At 35.0% G+C, this 21,130-nt stretch overlaps 1 protein-coding gene across 3 annotated transcripts; it reads right to left on the bottom strand.

Moving 5' to 3' along the window:
* Nucleotides 1-809: 809 nt before the first annotated feature.
* On the bottom strand, nt 810-20,446 carry slc1a2a (solute carrier family 1 member 2a). Of its 3 annotated transcripts, XM_087259624.1 has the most exons (12): nt 20,368-20,446; nt 18,306-18,445; nt 15,584-15,736; nt 12,672-12,922; nt 12,405-12,540; nt 12,196-12,322; nt 9,585-9,818; nt 9,271-9,465; nt 6,416-6,550; nt 5,270-5,483; nt 2,823-2,876; nt 810-2,660 (listed from the first exon to the last, which is right to left on the bottom strand). In XM_087259624.1, exons 2-11 carry the CDS (start codon nt 18,433-18,435, stop codon nt 2,859-2,861), a joined length of 1,593 nt encoding a protein of 530 aa, XP_087115750.1. In that variant the 5' UTR covers nt 18,436-18,445; nt 20,368-20,446; the 3' UTR covers nt 810-2,660; nt 2,823-2,858.
* Nucleotides 20,447-21,130: the final 684 nt, after the last annotated feature.

Below are 21,130 nucleotides of genomic sequence, written 5' to 3'. Positions count from 1 at the left end.
TTGGCTAAAGAAAATTGGGAAAGGCGAAAAAGATGTTTATAGGTTCTTTTTGGTTTAGTCCCTTTATAAACCTGGAGTCGCTACAGCGGAATGAACCGACAACTTATCCAACATATGTTTTACTCAGCAGATGTTCTTCCAGCTGCAACCTATCACTGGGAAACAACCATACACTCTCTTTCACACACATAATTCACCTGTACCACGTCTTTGGAAATGTGGGGGAAACCGGAACTCCCAGAGGAAACCCACGCAAATGCGGGGAGAACATACAAACTCCACAGAGAAATGCCAACTGACCCAGCCGAGGCTTAAACCAGCGATCTTCTTGCTGTAAGGCGACAGAACTACGTACTTTGCCACCCCGTCGCCAACTCAAAATTGACTGAAAGTTAATTCTACTCATTTGAAAACAGTTTTGAACTCAGTGATGAAGTCAATAACTTAACTAAATACCTCATTACTTCAACTTAAATGGAGAAAGTTCACAGTACTCATATAGATTATTTTTTTAACTCAAATAGTTTATGGCAATCAGTTTCCTTAAACGGTTTGAGTTGCCTTAACTTATTGGGTTTTACAGTACTCAATTGGTTTGAGTTCTCCTTATTTATTGGTTTTTACTGTGTCCAATTTGCTTTATTAACTGAAATGGATTAAGTTCACAGTACTCATTAGGATTAGTTTTTGAACTTAAATGGTTTGTTCCAATCGGTTTCCTCCAATGATTTGAGTAAGACATCTTTAATAAAATAATTTCTCACCTGCCACTAGTCATGGCTAAACTAAAGAAAAACAAGACGCCCAGCTGAGACAAGAAGAATTGGCTTTATTTACAATTGGTTAAAGGTGTTTCATAGAAAACAGAGAAAAAAGACAAATTTTATAAAGTGGACAGTTTGGTAGACAAAGTTACTTGATGTCTTTGAAACCAAACAGGGTTGCAGATAATAAAAAGAGAAGGATGGTCACATTTATAGCATACATCATAGTACCGTTTGTCTACAGAAATGTCAGGCCCTGCCTGAACATATGCCAACAGCGCACATATTCATATCATAGATACTGTCTCTAAGTTGTGTACAATTTCCTTTATTTACATTTACATTGAATTTACATAATTTTCTCTGCACTCAATGAGCCTTAGTTATAATAATTAGTTATTTGACTTTTCCCCCTAGTCATAATCCCTACCAAAATGTTTAACACAATATGTGAGACACATTCTCGTCATGAATTGTAACAGTGAAAAAATACTTGCATTCATATACACACATTTGTACTCATCAAACAATATTTCACAGCCACCTGTTCCCAGTGATGTGTACAGTATACAATAATGATAACTACTCAAGACAACCTGTTATACTCTAATCTAGTAAAATAATATACTGAATTGAATACATGAAATGCGATTGTTTTATAAAACAATAGCCGACAGGTGATTAATACTACACATTAGTTTGCATGAAAAATAAATCTAAAATAAAACAGATTATATATTTGTGTGTGTATTTATTTATTTACAGAAAGTGCAAGGAGGCACTTTAATGAGAACATTTTAAGATTCTGGTGCAAAAGAGGAATCTTGATTGTTTTGCTATTAAACAACGTAGATACTATCAAATAAATGGTGCATGCTTAACGATAGATCTCAAATCTGTCATCTTGTTTTTCTGTTCGAATAACATGCTAACAACCTGAGCACCAAATACATGAGGGCCAATAAAGAATCCATTTAACTGGACTTAATATCCGAGCATCCAAGAAGGCTCCTCTGAGAATCACTATCAGTGATCTAGCATCCAAACAAATGGGATTTCATTTAATATTATCGTCTTCTCTCTGCACAGTTTGCAGTTGATGTCTTCAAGGCAAGATTGCAACTTAGCAAATAAACATATAAATAAATCGACAACTTAACAAAGCACACAGATACGTACAAAACCTACACACATGCAAGTCCCTTAAACATATCAAACAGTTCACTTCACAAGCCAACAGTATATCACAACCAACAGTACTGGCAGATAACGTCGATCAACTCGATGTCTGAATGCTCTCTAATTGCTGACGTGGCAATTACGTTGAGCGGCGTCTAAAAATAAGTGGCAGCATTTGGAGGCAAACGGCTATTTCCGAACCTCTAAGTACATTGGTAAGCTCTTATAAGAGGCTGATCTGGAGTGCCGCTACCAAGGGTTAATCCACCTAAGCCAAACTAGTCAAAGGTATGGTCAGCAAACAAGCTGCACTTCTGTCTACCTGCCACTAGTGGTGCTCTAGGGTCAGTCTGGGGTCGATAGCCCTAAGGCAGCAGGTTATAGACCAATCATCAATCCTAAAACTATATATATATATATATATATATATATATATATATATATATATCCCGTATGAACCACAACCAGTGCCAGCTAAATTCAGATGTACTGAGATTGTAATACAAAAAACAAGGTGTTTGTGCATGTGAAAAAATGTGTGGAAACTTCTGACTGTTTATATGCATAAAGTTAGCATTTGGTTTTCAGCAGAAAGGATAAGCTTGTGGGACTCAGGATAAGGCGGTGCTGGATCTGTGTGCTGTGTTACTCGCGAATCCATGGTTCCTCCTCAACAAGTGAGAACTCCGCAGGGGAGCCATTTGAGGCCAAGGTTACCTGAAAGCAATTATCAGGGACAACTAACTGTTGGACCAAGGCACAGTTAAAATGCATTAACCGGTGCTAACTAAACTGTTTAGGGTTTGGAGCAGAGAATTCAGGTAGTTTGATATTTTAACAGCACAGTTTATAATTCCAAATTCACAAAAATGTACCCACCACATGACAGATAATAATTAGCTGCAGCGGGATTCCTTACAGAATGCTGAAAGTCTGAATGCAGATAGAGAAAATCATTTGAATCATTGTAAACTTTATTCTCTTTTATTTCCTAATTTTAAGTGAATCTCTGTCCAAAGCTAGTCTTCTAAAGGGGGTGTGAAAAAGTGCCATGCGTGCTACCACACAAACCTATGCATCTGTGAAACACAGGGTCGAAATGTCTACTCAAGTGCAGTGAAAAGTGGCATGAATTCATAAAAAAAGAGAAAGAAAATATTGGTGTTTTCTTATAATAGTCACTTTTCTGTCAAGCTTAAAAACACTGAGCTTGAAAGAAATGAAATAGCAGCTTTTGTCTTTGCATTTATATGCTGATTTGACTCTCTTTTGATTTTTACTCGACAAAAGGCCGCTTGGCATTGATTGATACTAGATATTTTCTGTACATTCTAAAAAATAAAGGTTCCAAAAAGGTTTTTTTTTTTTTTTACAGTGATGGCATTGAAGAACTATTTGTGGTTTTCCAAAAGTGTTTTCAAAGATCATTTTTAAGTAAGTGTGAAGAAAATTTTAAATTGATGCTTCACCCAAAGAAAATCTCAGTTGAGATTCATTTTTGACATTTATTTATTTTTTATCTTTTCAAAAGAAAACTTTTTTTTTTTCCCGAAGATATTACATTGTGAACTGGTAGCCACTGACTGAGTATTTTGTAATCGCAGCAACAGCTACTGGTTGTACTCATTCATTCATTCATTCATTCATTTTTCTTCAGCTTAGTCTCTATTTCAGAGGTATTCAGAGGCACAACCGAATAAACCACCAACTATTCCAGCAGTGCTAAATTTGAGTTGGACCTTGCCGGATCCTGTTACGGAAAATGTCTGATATTCCTGTTTTATGTTCTGGTATTTATTTTAATTTGTGTACGTTGAACTTGTGCGGTGAATACCTACGTGTTTGTGTGTGTGTGTGAGAAAGAGAGAGGGGAAGAGAACATGAATGCAAACGCTGTGTGGAGTGTGTGCATGCAGTGCACACACATAACAGTAGTCACCATGCGCAAGTTAAAACAAAACTATTGGGCCTCAACAATTTTTTTCAGCCAATCAGCTTTCTCATATTTATGTTTCTCATTGGTTGCTGATTGTTGTTTCGCGTGCAGTGAGTAAATAAAAATAAATAATGGCACAGTGTCCCACCTAAATATTATTTGTATATTAAAAATGGCAAAGATACAGTCATTTTATATTTTGCATTTTTATTTATATTTAAATTTTTTAAAACCAAGAGTAAATCTGATAATGAACCTGATCATAAGAGCTATTGAGAAGATGCAACTGCACGAATTAATCAGGATAGCGGAAGAAACAAAGCGATCTCAAGTCAGCCAAAAATGTGAGAGAAGAGGTAACTGTGGGCTCTTCTTGAAGATTAGGCTGAGTGAGTCATTTAATTATTTGTTTTTCACCTGGCATATAATAGTGAAATGAACCGAATAGTGATTGAAACTGCTCAAATATTATTTATTTTATACGGTTTGTACCTACATGTTTTTATTATCCATGACTGACCTATAACATTATATATAGCACAAAATATTAAAAGACTGTTCAGAAAAGTGACTCTTTTTATGTGCAATCACCGTTTAATGATGTCATGTTCCGGGAAAACTGGACGTCGATCTTGGTAACTTTTATTTCCTGATTTTGTTCCGGGAATAATTCCTTTCCAAATAAAGCACTGTATTCCGGCATATGTTTTACGCAATAGATGCCCTTCCAGCCGCAACCCAGTGCTGGGAAACACCAATACACACTCATTCACATGTACACTCATCGACTACGGGCAATTTAATTTATCCAATTTACCTATAGCGCATGTCTTTAGACTGTGGGGGAAACTGGAGCACTCAGAGGACAACCATGCCAACACTGGGAGAACACGCCATCACTATTGGTTTCACACATTTTTAAAAATAGTTTTTCAATTAAAAAACTAATAAAGGTTTGGAACCACCAGAGGTGAGTAAATGCTGAGAAAATGCTCAATTTGGGTGAAGTATCACTTTAATAATCTAGAATTGTACACAATCAACATTATTTTGTGCGATAGTTAAAGGTTATTCATGGAACCATCAATGCCAATAAACTTCCTTTATTTTTTAAAGTGTACACATACAACTGCCAAATTCATCAGATCTAACCACTGATATGGGCAAAGCCTGCCTAAAACTGCCATTTCACCAAGTACCAGAACAAATAAATAAACAATATTTATTTATTCTTTTATATAATTTCATCTCTTGTGCATTCACATCAGCAATGATCAAAAATACAAAAGAGTAAAAAAATAAAATAAAATCACAATGATACATACAAAGTTAGGGAACGAAAAGAAAGCATCTACATACAGGTTTCTATGTCAGTGAGAGTGAAATGTACCTTGCAGTCATCTATTTGGATCGGCTGACAGGAGTTGTGATATACACCGTGGTTAGAGTTATTCTCGTAATAGGACTGTGTCTTGGCCATCTCAAAGTCATCTGGCCGAATCTGCTGTGCATCGAACATGTCAAGCTCATCTTTAGAGAGGTGGTACACGATTCCTGCCCCGTACGAGTCGCCAATGACATTGACTGATGTTCGGAAGCGATCCCTGTTTAATAAAGCAGAAGGGAACAAAGAGGTGCCACATCTCTCAAGGCTAAACAACATATAAATGCCATTAGGGCTTGTCCTAACATGAAACGCAAATGTGTAAATATGTCATGAGATTTTAGTTAATGCTAAAACTTAAAATGAGCCATACTCTTGATTGACCAACCCAGACTCATTCTGAAAACGTACCACTATATACATTTCTGGAGAGTGCCAAATACGTCCCAGGAGCTACTTTTTTGCAGTTTTCATTTTCGAGAATCCACAAGAGGCTGCTGTGTACGCTATTTTAGATCTCAAATTTCTCTCGCGAGTGCCATTCGTGCCTGCTGTTCTGTAAATCCACCAGAGTGGACTGACCAACTCACTGACTGACCGATCGACTGACCCACCCTCCTCCTTTCCTAAACCCAATTAATAGTGTTTTTAAAAGCACCGACTGACCCACCCACCAACTTCCCTAACCTCAACCTACAGATTTAAAAAGCAAACCAGAAAAATTTTTCGCCTAATTTTTTTCCGCATTTTCAGATTTTACCACATTCTTACCCGGTTATTTACCTGATTATTTGATTTTTAGGCTTGTTTTTTGCCTTCATTTCTGGGAGCGTTCTTTACCAGACTCACACCCCGTTGTCATGGTCAACTCCTCTCTGCATCTCAAGTCTGCCGGCGTACATGGTGAGCTACTGGACAGACTGGAACAGTGGGAAAGCAGTTCATAAGGAGTTGGGTTGGCGTCAGCGCGAAAAGGAACGGCATCATACCACCCCGTAGCATTCGTTTTAGAGACGAAATGCAACTACACATACTTTTGGCTACATTATTTGTAATCTCCAGAAACGTATATAGGGCTACTTTTTTAGAATGAGCCTATATTGTGATGGACAGCAATTGCTTAAAGTAACATCTGAGATTGCTTTAACTTACAGAAGCCAGTCGACTGCTACCAGTAAACTGATGTCTTGAGTCGGCAGTCCAACAGCTGTCAAGATCAGAAGCATTGTCACCAAACCAGCACTGGGAATACTGGCTGCTCCAACACTAGCCAGAGTGGCCGTCAGGCTACAAACAAAAAGGAAAAAGGTTTTAGATAAGACTAGCTGCTCAGTAAAATGAAAAATGCAATTAATTAATGTCATAACAGATCATGGTTATGACGTGTAATTGGTGTAATGCAATGTGTTTACATGGTTTAAGTTATAAAACACACAATTTTCCCACAGACCGTCTATTATTGTTGCTCATCTCTCTTTCTGAAATGTGTTTATCTTTACACAGCTCAACAAACTGAATAGCACACAGTGCTCTGATTAGTCAACTTTTCATTGTATCGTGATTGGCACCTAACGAGCACCCAATGCAATCTCAAGACAGTTTGAAACTTTTTTTTATTTAATGGCTAATTGTTATTTATTTGTATAATCTCATTCATATATGAGGGCTAGGCTTTTGGACTGGCCACAAACAGCATCTCCACAACATGTGAGATTAAAAATTATGCTTTCTTTTCTTAAGTATACATTTGGGCAGTGTTTTGAAAATCTTCACATCAAATGATGTAAGTTTTAATGATAGATTTTAGGAAGGTGTGGATGTTTTCAGTTTCATAAAGAATAGTTTGAGACATAAAGATAATCTTTGACACTTATTGGACAAACAACTTGTAAAAAGACAAAGACAAAACGCTCAGTAAAATGTAAATCACAGAGCTCTCCCAGATAAGTTTGGTGCTGTGACCAAATATCTTTAAATGACAACTAGCAATAAAGGTCTGCACTCACTAATTGGTTAAATAGATTATAGGAGAAAACAAAAAAACAAACTTTTTAGCAGTGTGACTGCATCAGTATAAAAAAAAAAAAAAAAAAAAACATTAAATTGTGCCATTTCACCCTATTTATTAAAATACATTGTACCTACTAAAAAAAATTGTGAACAAATTTGATTGTAGCTAAACTTAACGGAAGGAGTTGAAGTAGATTTCTAGTTTTCAATAATTCTTGCATCAGACCATATTAGGCCAAAATAAATGCTGAAATTAAGTGTTTATTCATATTCATATATCCTCAAAAGGGTGTTGTTTGCAGTATGTATCACGTACACTACACCGCAACGCCACTAAAAGCAGAAGAAATATGCTGCATAGATAGATTTTGACTTGGCAGCTAGTTTAAGCTGGTTTGTTGCTATTTATGCGCAAGTTCTTGCTGGTTCATAGCTGGTCAGGGGTAAAGTCTAGATCAGATGCGTGGCCGGCCGGAAGTGTGTTATGCACATTAATATAGCAGCATTTTATGACACTGTATAACAATAATTAATATTTTACAGTACTGTGATGGTTGGGTTTAGGGTTGGGGTGGGGGTAGACGTTAATAAAATACAATAAATGGAAAATTTTATGAATAATATAAATAATTCTCGTTCATTTCTGGCCGCAACCATATCCGATCTAGCAACAACCCTGGTCAGGACCAGCAAAGGACAAGCTTAATCCAGCTTATCACCAGCAAACACCAGTTTATGCTAGAAATACACTCTGCAATTTTAGTCCAAATTTAAGTTGGATTCTGACTCGTCTCTGAATCGTACTAAATTTCAGCTTTGATGTGCATCATTTATCATGGTTCATGCGGTGTACCAATTGGTAATATTGGATATTTTGGATATTTTGGTCAGGCCTTATAAGGGAAGTGAACTTTTAGGAAGTTTTTGTCCCCTTACTACACCTGTGTGAACACAAAAATAAACACACACACACACACCCGCACACTTCTGAAGTTCACATGGGTGCAATGCTATGAAATTAAAGGATATTTTTTAAAAATGCAAAGAAACAATTACAAATGTTTGATATTGTATTTGTATATTTGTGATTTCAGATTTGATTAGAAAATTGCTACTAAATAATTAAACCATATAGTGTGTGCACTAATCGTAAACTTTTGCTTTACATTGCATGTGATCTTCCTATTCAATTCAATTCTACAGTGTGAATTGGTACTTTGCTAAAATGTAATGGAAATCGCACAGCGTATGACTAGCCTCAAACCAGCAGTCACATGTTAAACCCTTCCTTATCAGCATATGCTGTATTTTTTTTTGCAGGAAATCTGAATCAAACCAAGTGTTATCAAAAACTAATGTGACACAAAACTCCATTTGCATTTTTATTGTTATTATTTTTACAGTGTCTTACCTACCAAGCAAACTATGTCATAAAAGCAGTTCATATAGAGATACGTGAAACAAGTGTATTTGTTTACAAATGAAGCTTATTGTTTATGTTGAGGTCTTCACAAACCAAAAAATTAATTATTAAATAAAATAGAAGGTTTATTTGTCTATAATCTGCTCATGAAATCATTTTTTTGTTGGTGTTTTCATGCCTCCTACACTCTTAGAAATAAAAGTATGCAAGTTGTCGCTGGGGTGGTAACTTATTAATACCTCAAGAGTACATATTCGTACCTAAAAAGTTCCAAAAGAGTTCCAAAAGAGTTCCCCATAAAATTTTAAGGTACTAATGAATATGTTTGAGGTACCTATATGGACCCTTTAAGTACAAATTTGTACCTTTTGAAAAGGTACCACCCCAGTGAAAGCTTCCATACCTTTATTTCTGAGAGTGTAGTATCTAGAAGTTGGACTGAAGCATGTGTTGGCAGTGTTTACAATGAGCATGAGCAATGAATGAGCAACAAAAATAATGTTGTGGTACAAACAATGTATTGTAAATTTATACTAAATTGTTTATTTTTTTTTGTCTAGAAATTTGCTCTTACCTGACTGTCACAATCTGACCAGGATCAAGTTCGATTCCATTCATCTGGGCAATAAAAATGGCAGCTACGGCCTCATAAAGTGCAGTACCGTCCATGTTAATGGTTGCTCCAACAGGTAACACGAATCGCGTCACTCTCTTGTCGATACCCAGATTTTCTTCCAAGCAGCGGAAAGTGACAGGTAATGTGCCAGCACTACAAAAGTTGCATATCAAAAATTGAGACACAACCAAACATAACAAACTAAACTCTTTAGTTCAACGTGTGTCATACAAATATCTAAGGGAAAACATAATTAAAGGAAAGTGACTAACCTGGAAGCTGTTCCTAAGGCGGTGACCCAAGCTTGGAAAAGTCCCATGAAGAATTTGAATGGGTTTTTCCGAACGATTACAAAATATATTAAGGGAAGAAATATGCCTCCATGAATAATGAGTCCGACGATGACCGTGACCATGTACATGCCCAGTTGTTTGGCTACCATTTCCAGATCATTAATGGAGATGATCTTCCCACAGATCAAACACGCAATACCAATGGGGGAATACCTGTGACAGGGCAGAGAAACAAATTAACAGCTAAACTACACCTTCAACAGGAAATATAGTTGGTCAGTTTAATAAAGTTAAAGGAAACAAATACAGTAAACAAAAACACACTACACAAGGAAATGGGAACACCTTAGTTTGAGTATTCACACAATTAACTGCTAGCTTATTAAATGTTTATTATTATGATACTGGCTTTTAATTAGTACTCATAAAGAATGATCTTATTCTACATCTCTAGTCCTACCCAATATCTAAACCTAAAACTATTAATAAGCAGCCAATTAGGAGATTATTGAGATAAAAGTCTTAGTTAAGGGTTTGTTATACCATGCAGCAAAGCGTGATTAAATACATTCATATTTTATTTAGCAAAGGTCCATTAAACTAAAGTCAATTAATCAATCAAATAGTTTTATTCAGCAGTGATGTATTAAACTGAACAGCACTTCTAAAAATGCATATATAACATAACATTTATAATAAAGGTAAAATCACAGTATCATAATTGCCACACACCAATTCAAGTTATACGTATATAGTTAATATTAAGAAATGTGTTCTAACACACCCAAAAGACAAATCAGAATAATGTCTGAAGGATCCTTTGACACTAAAGAGCTGCAAAAAAATTTTTTAAAGTAGAAATAAAAAATATTTAAAGTTATTTTAAACTAATTATGCTTTACAGTCTTACATATTTTTTTTTTATGGTTTGTTTTTATCAGATAAATTCAGGCTTGGTCAGAAGAGATGTGTTAAAAATATATATATATTACCCAAAAGTTTAAATAGTAGTGTAGAATAAACTATACATATAGTTTTAAGTGTACAGTTGGCAAAGGTTTCTCAAAACTGTCCTAAGACAGAAATGGTACGGAGACCCTTAAGGGGTATGATGGTGGGGGAAAACTAGGTGTAAGAAAAGAATGGGTGTAAGAAAAAAAAATGTGTGTAAGAAAGATATTTTAAAAATCAATAGGAAAATATTTATTTTTAAAGTTTTTCCACAAACACTTCCTGTTCACTTCACACATGTTAAACCTTCCATTTTTGCTGGGATTCTCCTGTACTTTAATTTGCAATGTAGATTGTGTCAAAGCAGCTTAATATAGAAGTTCTAGTAAATTGAAACTGTGTCAGTGCAGTTTTCAGAGTTGAAGTTCACTTTAAGTTTTGCGATTCTATCCTGCTATCATCCCATTTAAGTATTTTCCCATATTTCTGTCATATTTTTCATCTTGAAAGCATGTTGAAATGAATATAAAAATTTCTGTATTCGCCTTATATCCTTTAAAGCTGTGTGTTGATCGTAAACCTTCACATGCAACCTCAACAAATAAAGAGCAGCAAATAAATATCTTGTTTTGTTTTTATTTGATAACAGAGGTGTCATTACAAGAACGCACAGATCTATAATGAAAGCATTTTATTACTTCAGTAACTGTGTCTGCTCGTTTAAGACTAAATTAGTTGTGCTTAAAAAAAATGCTGGATGAATGTTTACATATTATTCATATAAGTATTCTGTTTAAACAGACACCCAAATCCAGCACTTTAGCTCCTCTAAATGGCGTGTACAGAAGCTGATTTGGCAGTTCATTCCGCTGTGGCGACCCCAGATTAATAATGGGACTAAGCTGAAAAAAAAATGAATGAATGAGAAGCTGATCTGGGATCAGTTTATCAAACACAGCGCATCCATCAGTCAGTGCTTATACATGCAGTCACTGATTAAGAGGTTTCATAGGAAGGGCTACAATCGACGCACATAAATTCAGACATTTTATATTAATTTCAACATGCTTTCAAGATCAAAAATGTGAGAGAAATATGGTAAAATACCTTATGATAAGATAATAGCGAGATAGAATGGTAAAATACAGGAGAATCACAGCAAAAAAATGGGAAGGTTGATATGTATGAAGTGAACAAAAAGTATTTGTGGAACATTTTTACGAGGGAACGCAAAAACTTAAAGAAAAAAAAAATTTCTATCACTCAGTTTATTTTTTCTCCCATCCATTTTTTCCACCTCATTCATGTCCTTTCCGGGTCTCCGTAGTAATGAGTGTTGTTTAAAAGTTTTAGAACTTGTTGATCCACTTGAAATGTTGACTACTATATGCACTCCAAAAAGTGAAGTAAACTTGCTGCTTAAAAGGCAACAAATTAATTTGACTTACAAAAAGGCATACATTGACTTAACTTTTAATTTGTTTACCTAATAATCATAAGGCGACATATTTAGTTGACATGTTTTTATTTAGTAAAGTCAACTAATTGCTTTTTACAGTGTACTTTTTCTGCACAGTAAATAAATCAGTCAAAAATAGTATGAAATGTGATCAATGGGATTAAAATCATGAATACTGACCACATGATCATGCCGACAAGCCTCATAACGATCTCATTGAGAGTGTTGAAGAAATCAACCATCAGTTTGGCCTTCTCTCCCATCTTTCCCATGCAAATCCCAAATGCCACAAAGAAACCAATGATACCTACAAGAACACATAACACATCATCTTATTGCGATGTACGTTAATGATCTTTTCATGCATATATCATGAAGCCATTTGATACCTAACACATTCATGCCGCTCTTGAACTGAAGAGATTTCTTGATCACATATTTCGCTGCACCCTTGGTAGCATTTCGTCCAAACCGAGTTGGAGGGGGAGGAGGAGCGATTTCCACCTTAGTAGTAACAGTCTGGATCTAAAAGACATTTAATATGAATCTTTCAGACATTGAATATTAACGAGAGACCATTAACTGTTATAAAATTTACAGAATAAGTTTAAAGAATGAGATTAAATCAAAAATCAAAGCACTCTAGGAACACACACCTGCTGGAAACAAGCCTGAACGAGATTTTCTGGAAACAGATTTCGGATGAGATCAAAGAAGGCATCTAAACTGGACACTTCGTCATTCTTTTTGCCCTCGCCCAGGTTTGCCTTGAGTTTGGGGTTTCCAGGGTGGATGAGGAGCACCAGAATCACCCCCAGCACAGCTGCGATGACAGTGGTGGACATGTAGTAAATCATGGCCCTTGTGCCTAGGCGGCCACTCGACTTGGCATCCAAGCCAGCTAAACCTAAAAGAAATAATAATAATATTAACTATTATAATAAACAACAGCAAAGTGTTACGACCTTCAATGCATTTTTACCCCATATACAAATCTGATCTATGCAAATATATGTCAATTTTGTATGTGATATAGTTAAAAGTCCCATGAAGTGCTTGGAAATATGCAGTTTTGTTCGATGTTTGACATAATCTAAACCTAAACACCGAAAGGGTGGGACATATACTGAGTAGCTCCTCCCCCTTTAAAAAAACAATAGCGTTTTGCTCTGCTAGTGAGAGCGGTTGAGCTCAAGTGCATCAAATGAAAAGCAAATGACCTGTGTCTTGAAGGGGGGGCATGTCAGATACTAAAGGGCATTTGATTGGTTATGATTTGATTAGAAGCTGTAGTGTGAGGTGACGTGAATAAAGCTGTTGATGGGACGGACGTGACAAACTACGAGCTTTACATGTTTATATCAGTTTTATATCTTCTAAATGTTAATTTTGTTGTCTAAATGTGATTGTTTTGGGTCAATCTGGCTTATAAATATCCTAAAAACCAATAATACCGATAATAACATCTAAAAAACTTTAAATTTCATGGGACCATTTAATATTTGGATTTTACATACATAAAATATGTCATATATGCAACATACAGTATGTTTTAATATAATGCAAAAATGACAATTTACATATTTAATTTTAAACCTTTGGAGTTACAACTTTGGTTGTACCACTTTCAAATTTAATAGATATAGTCAGTGGCGGATTTAGGCTTGGGCAATATGGGCGATTGGCCAAGACGGAAATTTCATATCCCCCTCTTTTTTGTGAGGGTGACACGATTATCATTTTCCTAGGGCACCAGCTTGGTACTGGATATAGTTATATTTATGTTCATATATGGCCATGTAAACACAAATATAAAAGAATAGCTAATGTTTTATAAATATATAGTTAAAGTCAACATTATTAGTCCTGTGAATTATTTTTTTCTTTTTGAAATATTTCCCAAATAATGTTTACCAGACCAAGGACTTTTTACAGTATGTCTGATAATATTTTACTTTCACTTCTTTTATTTTTGATAGAATAAAAGCATTTTTTATGTTTAAAATGAAACATTTTAAGGTCAATATTATTAGCCCCCTTAGCAATATATATGTTTTAGTTGTCTGCAGAACAAACCACTGCTATACAATTACTTGTCCAATTAAGCTAACTTTGCTTAATTTACCTCTTTATCCTAGTTAAGCCTTTAAATGCTGAATACTAGTATCTTGACCAATATCTAGTCAAATATTATGTACTGTCATCATGGCTAAGATTGAAGAAATCAGTTATTCGAAATGAGTTATTAAAACTATTATGTACAGAAATGTGTTGAAAAAATCTTCTTTCTATTAAATGGAAATTAGGAAAAAAATATAAATAAGGCCTATTAATTCAACAGGACTAATCATTTTGACTGTATGTGTAATTCTAATAGTTGAAAATATATATACTTAAACAGACATTTTTTGCAATTTTTTTTAAATATATATTGCATATATGACATATATTTTAAATACTTAATGTGAACTCTGAATATGTACTATATGTATGACATAATTGTAATTAGCATGTATTGCCATATATTACAATTCTATATGGAGCAAGGCTACCATGCCATCCTTTTTTAACTATATCATTGTACAGTTTTGTAGACAGAGGTTATAACTCAGGTTTGGTTTCATAATTATTGCTGTGATTTGTGAATGAGTAATATATTAGGAATTTACATTCATTTTTTTTATTTTCTCTTTTTGTAACATGTTGAAACGTGTTGCTCTCATAAACCACTGAAACTGATCCACCCTCAAAAAACAGGCATACTATTTATCTTATACTGAATTACAAAGAAAAGGCTAAAATGACAAACAAGGGCAGAATAAATACAAATTATTATTTAAATATTTATTAAAAAGTAATTGCATATTTTATTAAGCTAAAAGTTATAATATTTCTAATCTTTAAAAAAAATCTGAAAGCATTTTTAAATAATACATTATAAAAGTTTTAATCGTTTCATTATTATTATTATTATTATTATTATTATTATTATTATTATTATTATTATTATTATTATTTATTTATTTATTTATTTATTTATTTATTTATTTATTTATTTGTTTATTTTTGTGACATAATTAATTGCTGATGCACTGTTTTTCATGCTGGTCCACCAGAGTACACACACACACACACACACACACACACACACACACACACACAGATACAAGAACATAAGAACAAGGCATTTTTGTTGTGTGTTGTTAGCATGGCTGGATGTGTTTTACATATTTCTCTCTCTCTCTTTTGTGCAACATGTTTAAACTTTCTGCTCATGAACCACTGAAACTGATCCACCCTTAATAAAGTGATATGCTTGAAATGCTGACACTGAATTTAAAGTGTCAACCCTACTAACCAAAGTGTTCATTCAAGGGTAGAATAATTACAATATATTCACATATTATTATTATTATTACAATACACTTTTTTATTTTATAATAAATTAACTGATGGATCTGGTTTTATGTCAGTTTATTAGCATACAAAATAATAATATAGAAAACAAATAAAAAGGATATTGACAGCACAATGTAGTCTGGCTGGAGGTGTGTATGTATAACCATACCTGTGATCAAACTTGAGATGATCAGTGGCAAAATGACCATTTTTAACATCCTCATCAAAATGTCGCCAGGGAAGGCAATGACCATGATGACATCAGCGGGCAGTGGTGATGCGTACCGCAGCAAAATACCAGCTACTGAACCAGTGATCACACCTGAGGGCCACACAGAGGAACATCAGGAACAGCACATTCAATTCATTTAATGCTAATATACATACATAAAGATTTATACAGTAACATAAACTAGGCAACGTGTGGTGCAGTCAGCCTGATCTCACGAGAAAACGTAAGTATTTTACGTTTTGGCAGTTTAGTGGCTAATTCGTACGAATTCGTACGAGTTCAGTCGTATGAAATGGTACGATTTTAAAAAGGAGGCGTGGCACCTAACCCCACCTCTAACCCCAACCGTCATTAGGGGGTAAGCAAATCGTACTAAATTGTACAAATTAGATCGTACGAATTCATACGAATTAGCCACTAAATGAAAAAGTTACGAATTGCCGTGAGATTGTGTTGGGTGCAGTAGGTAGTGCAGTCGCCTCACAGCAAGTAGGTCGCTGGTTCGTGCCTTGACTGGGTCAGTTGGCGTTTCTGTGTGGAGTTTGCATGTTATCCCCGCGTTTGCACGGGTTTCCTCCGGGTGCTCCGGTTTCCCCCACAGTCCAAAGATATGCGATACAGGTGAATTGGGTAGGCTAAATTATCCATAGTGTATGAGTGTGAATGAGTGTGGATGTTTCCCAGAGATGGGTTATGGCTGAAAGGGCATCCGCTACGTAAAACATATGCTGGATAAGTTGGCAGTTAATTCCGCTGTGGCGACCCCAGATTAATAAAGGGACTAAGCCGAAGAGAAAGAAAATGATGATACACTAGTCAGCATTTAAACTATACATACACTCTCAGAAATAAAGGTACGCAAGCTGTCACTGAAGTGGTATCTTTTCAAAAGGTACACATTTGTACCTAAAATGTCCATACTAATACCTCAAGGTTACATATTAGTACCTAAAAAGTACAAAAGTATTCTTCTTAAAAAAATTTTAGGGAGTACTATTTTGAGGTACCAATTTGGACCTTTTTAAGTACAAATTTGTCCCTGTTGAAAAGGTACCATCCCAGTGAAAATTCGCTTAACTTTATTTCTGAGAGTGTAGTATGAGTGAACAGTATAATACATTACAAATCTTTAAAAATATGCCTTTTATTTCATAAATGAAAAGAATGAACGGTTTGGCCACAGCAAGTAAATACGGTGAGTCTTTAAATTAGGGAACACATTTTTGACTACTAATTGCTTAATTATTAGCATGTAAATTACTAAAATATTGGCTATATATAAACAATTATAAAACACTTGTTTTATTCTATACCATATCTTTGGTATCTTTGCCTTATTCTATAGATTCATGTTTCCTTAATCTCATATCTGAACATATCTACAATAACATTTACTTTACTTTTAATCTAGTAAGCAGTATTTAAAACTCTTGGTAAAAAAATGTGTTCAGTAATCTAAAGGTTTATTATGAATACAACCTATGGAGCTTTACAGAATGAGCCCGAAATATACTTTTGTTTTTACTAGTATTTATTTATTTATTTATTTTTTAGGTTGTGTATGAAGCTGCTTGGATCAGGAAGTCAGAATAAATGAACACGTTAAGAAATATAATGTCTTATGCAAACCTGTGCATAGCTTGAATAGCATATAGTCACAATTTATCAACTGATGGCAGTAATCCTTCGTTAACTCTCTGTAGTCTATTTCTTCTAATGCACATGCAACACCACCTAAAAAGGCTTAAAGCCAAATAGGGAGTAATAAACTATGCTTGGCATTCAGTGGCTTGTAAAAGATACAAGTGAAGCAAAGGCCTCAAATCTAAAGATCTTTATTTATTTATGTATTTATTTATGTATTTATTTAGATAGATAGACAGACAGACAGACAGACAGACAGACAGACAGACAGACAGACAGACAGACAGACAGACAGACAGACAGACAGACAGACAGATAGATAGATAGATAGATAGATAGATAGATAGATAGATAGATAGATCTTGCATTGTTTTAATGCAAATTTAAGTTAAATATGTTCAAACTCAATTGGATTAAACATTTTATTTACAAAAATTGATTTTATTCAATATAATGGAGAAAAACATACTCAACATTTGGGTTTCTCCAAACTGTAAAACAAATGAGGTAAAATTTACAGCATTACTGGAAATTGTGGTTGCCGGTAACACTGTACAATTTACAAGTATACTGTAAATTAGCATTTACAATTGTGCTGTACTTTTACAGCAGTTGTAACTGTTAATTGTAAACTTGTCAATTTTGCCAGTAATACTGTAAGTATTGCCAGTAATACTGTAAAATGTATAAATGCACTGTAAAATAATATTAACAAGTGTAATGTAAAACTACAGCACAATTGTAATTGTTATTTTACAGTGAACATATAAACTGTCTAATTTTACTGGCAACCAAAACTGCCTGTAATACTGTACATTTTACAGTATTGTTTTACAATGCATAGATAACCCAAATTTAGTATCATATAACACATAATTTAAAAAATGCATAATTTAGCACAAACAGTAATGAGTTTTTTTGTTTGTTTGTTTGTTTATTTTGCCTGTTAGCAACATTTATTAAGTACAAAACAAACTAATACACACTGATTATACAAACATGAAGAAAGACTTGCCCAGAACAGTGAGAGTTAGAAGCAGGTTCTTCATGAGTTTGTCACAGCAGCTTCCACATATGGACTCTTCAGGCTCTGGAAGAGGATCCAGATGATTCTCATGCATTCTGATCTCCACTTGCTTCTGCATCTTCTTGGCACTGGAGGACAACAGAAGCGAAGCATACAGTAAACTTTGTCAATATAAATGATCTGGCATACACTACCAGCTTTGGTTGTGATTTTACACAAGCTTCTGTAAACCACCAAGTAAAATCCATTCATTGTCATCAATACAAACCGTTGTTTTCCAGTACGTGTAACAAAAACATGTTTGTGTATGATGTGCTGCAGACACAACAATACTGAATGACAGTGCAGTTTTAATCTAACTGATGCAATCAATGTTCGTGAACCAGAATGGAATGAAAATACGCAGTTCCAGATACTAAAAATGTGTTTTCAGAGTTCAAATTTGATATAAAGCAATAGCCACAGTGATAAAAATCCAAAATAAGATCTGATGAAATTAAGAAGAAAGTGAAGATAGTGTATAGATCACATCAGCAAACCCAGGTTTACTGGAAATGTCATGATTTATGACTACCTGTCGTTTTATCACCATCTTTTTTTTTTCGTCCTCCAACTGTATATCAACAGCTGCAGGCGGTCATGTCATGTCACATGACATGAGAGTTGTTCAGCTTTAACGTGGTCTGGATTAAAAGGTTCTTAGAAGTCAGTCCCCTCTCCAGCAGAGATAACCTTGTTTGGTTACATAACCTGTAGGCTTGCAGTAATTAAGCACATGCATGCAACTTTGCAACTGTGCATTTAATCTTGCGCACGTTAAACCAATTTATATGTGTTTTCTTACTATGGTGCAATAGGATTACCATTAATATATGCACCTCAAAGTCTAAATTTGGGAAATGAACTATTGGATAATCATTGTCTGCATGGAAACATGCAAATAGAAACTATCACTGTGCATCCAACAAAAATAATACCAGCAAATGTAATTAAAGGTAACACTTTATTTTGATGGTTCATTTGAGTATTAGTAGACTGTCCTCTTAATATCTGTTGATGCTGCTCCTTCAATAGACATTTAACTGACTATAAGAAACGTTGCAACTACATGTCAACTCACACTAACCCTAAACCCCAACCTATCAGTCTACTTATAGTTTAATGAGAATTAGTTTGCATGCAGATGCAATGTAACTTAAATTCAACAAACGAACTATCAAAATAAAGTGTGACCCAATCTAATAATGTTCTTTACTGTTAGTGTACATTGTGAACTCTATAGCTGGACTCAGGCTCTTCTGAACAAGATTAAAAAGCTGAATGATGCCAAGCAAATCAAAGACTGATACACACAGTTACAGCTCTAACAAGATGAAAGCCCGGCAATCGGTTCATTTTAGCCATTGGTGCACAGCAGTAATTGCGTTGCACATCAGTATGTAGGAAAACTAAGGTGTGTGTGATTGAGTGTTTTGCTTTCACACTTGATTATATAACATCATTTGATGCAAAAAATTTGAATGGGAGTCATTAGTTTTACTATAAGCACACAAATGGATAGCTAAGTCTGTAACATCGTCCCATTCACACATGATAAATTAGACCGGTTAATTTAGCAAATGTGTACACTGCATCTAAATAAACAAATGAACCGCATTAGCTGCCACAGTGCATCAGCTCTTTCTTACTGACAGTCTGAGGTGAAGCCTAAAAACAGAGGGTGTCTGCAGGTTATTTACAGATTAAGTACTGAAGAAGCGTCTGTTTTAGGTAATCAGTTTGCTTAGGGCAGATTAGGTGAAGAAATAACTTTAAATGTGTATATAGTACAGGTATTTCAAAGAGATTTAAATATCCCATTTGGATTAGCTGCAAACACCTACAGTGTCACATCAATCTGAATGCAAAATAATAGCTTTCTCAGACTAAATGCAAACATAAAGCTTAATAAAAACCACCAGGTATTAAAGCTATTCAGAAGCTGCGAAATAAAAGTGAACAACACTGGCAAGAGAAAGATCCTCTGAGGCTTTTACATCATCCGTCTTACCTTTTTTGTAGTGCAGATAATGAAAAGGAAGAGTTTCACAACAGTTTGCTAGACAGCCATGGGCTACACAAATGGCTCTGAGTGAAACAACTGTCAATCTACAGTTTATCCAGCAGGGAATCTGCTAAAGGTCATTAGAAATGCCAATCAAAGGCTCCAGGATGCGGGCTGACGGCAGTGCAATAAGTTGTCACTGTGATGCAATCAGCTTGCTTGCAAGATCAGTCAAACCAATGGACAGGAGGTTCCATGCACAATCCTCGCTCTTTGAATTGATCTTATCCCACCATTAGTATTAGAGAAATGGGCGAAGAGGTGCTGCTAAGGGCTCCGTGGGGCAACAGGAAGGAGGAGTCCAGCGGCCAGATTATGTGTAAGTAGTAGCTAATATGCTTGAGACTCCTCGTCCTCTCTCTCTCATTGTTTCACCCCCTCCAACTCACAGCCCAGGTCTGATCTTCTCTAATGAGCTCTGAAATGAATGGAGGGAATCAAAGAGTGATGCGTGGCTGAAATTCACTCTCAGGCAAGATGTTTGACTACAAATATCCAGATCAAAAATATGTGAATGAGACCACAAGATTAATAATGCAATTTGTTAACTGCAAAAGTTTATTGGCTGTATGTGCAAAAACCTTCACAGAAAAAAAGTGCCATGGGTGACGTGTGTAGATTCAGTCATTTCACTTTTATGGCAAATCAAATGTTTTATTCATTGCCCTTAAAGTGTAATAATTGAATATAAGCATATACAGTAGGATGT

This window comes from Danio rerio, chromosome 7 (assembly GCF_052040795.2).
Source record: "Danio rerio strain M-AB ecotype USA chromosome 7, GRCz13ab, whole genome shotgun sequence".
Taxonomy (NCBI): Eukaryota; Metazoa; Chordata; class Actinopteri; order Cypriniformes; family Danionidae; genus Danio; species Danio rerio.
This window is presented reverse-complemented; position numbering and strand designations above follow the sequence as displayed.

Coding starts and splice junctions, on each gene's coding strand:
- slc1a2a (XM_087259623.1), bottom strand. CDS start 18,435: ATGCAGAAGCAAGTGGAGATCAGAATGCATGAGAATCATCTGGATCCT. Junction 12,923..15,583: donor CATCTCAAGTTTGATCACAG/GTATGGTTATAC, acceptor TATTTCTTTTAG/GTTTAGCTGGCTTGGATGCC. Junction 12,541..12,671: donor TTCAGGCTTGTTTCCAGCAG/GTGTGTGTTCCT, acceptor AATGTCTTTTAG/ATCCAGACTGTTACTACTAA.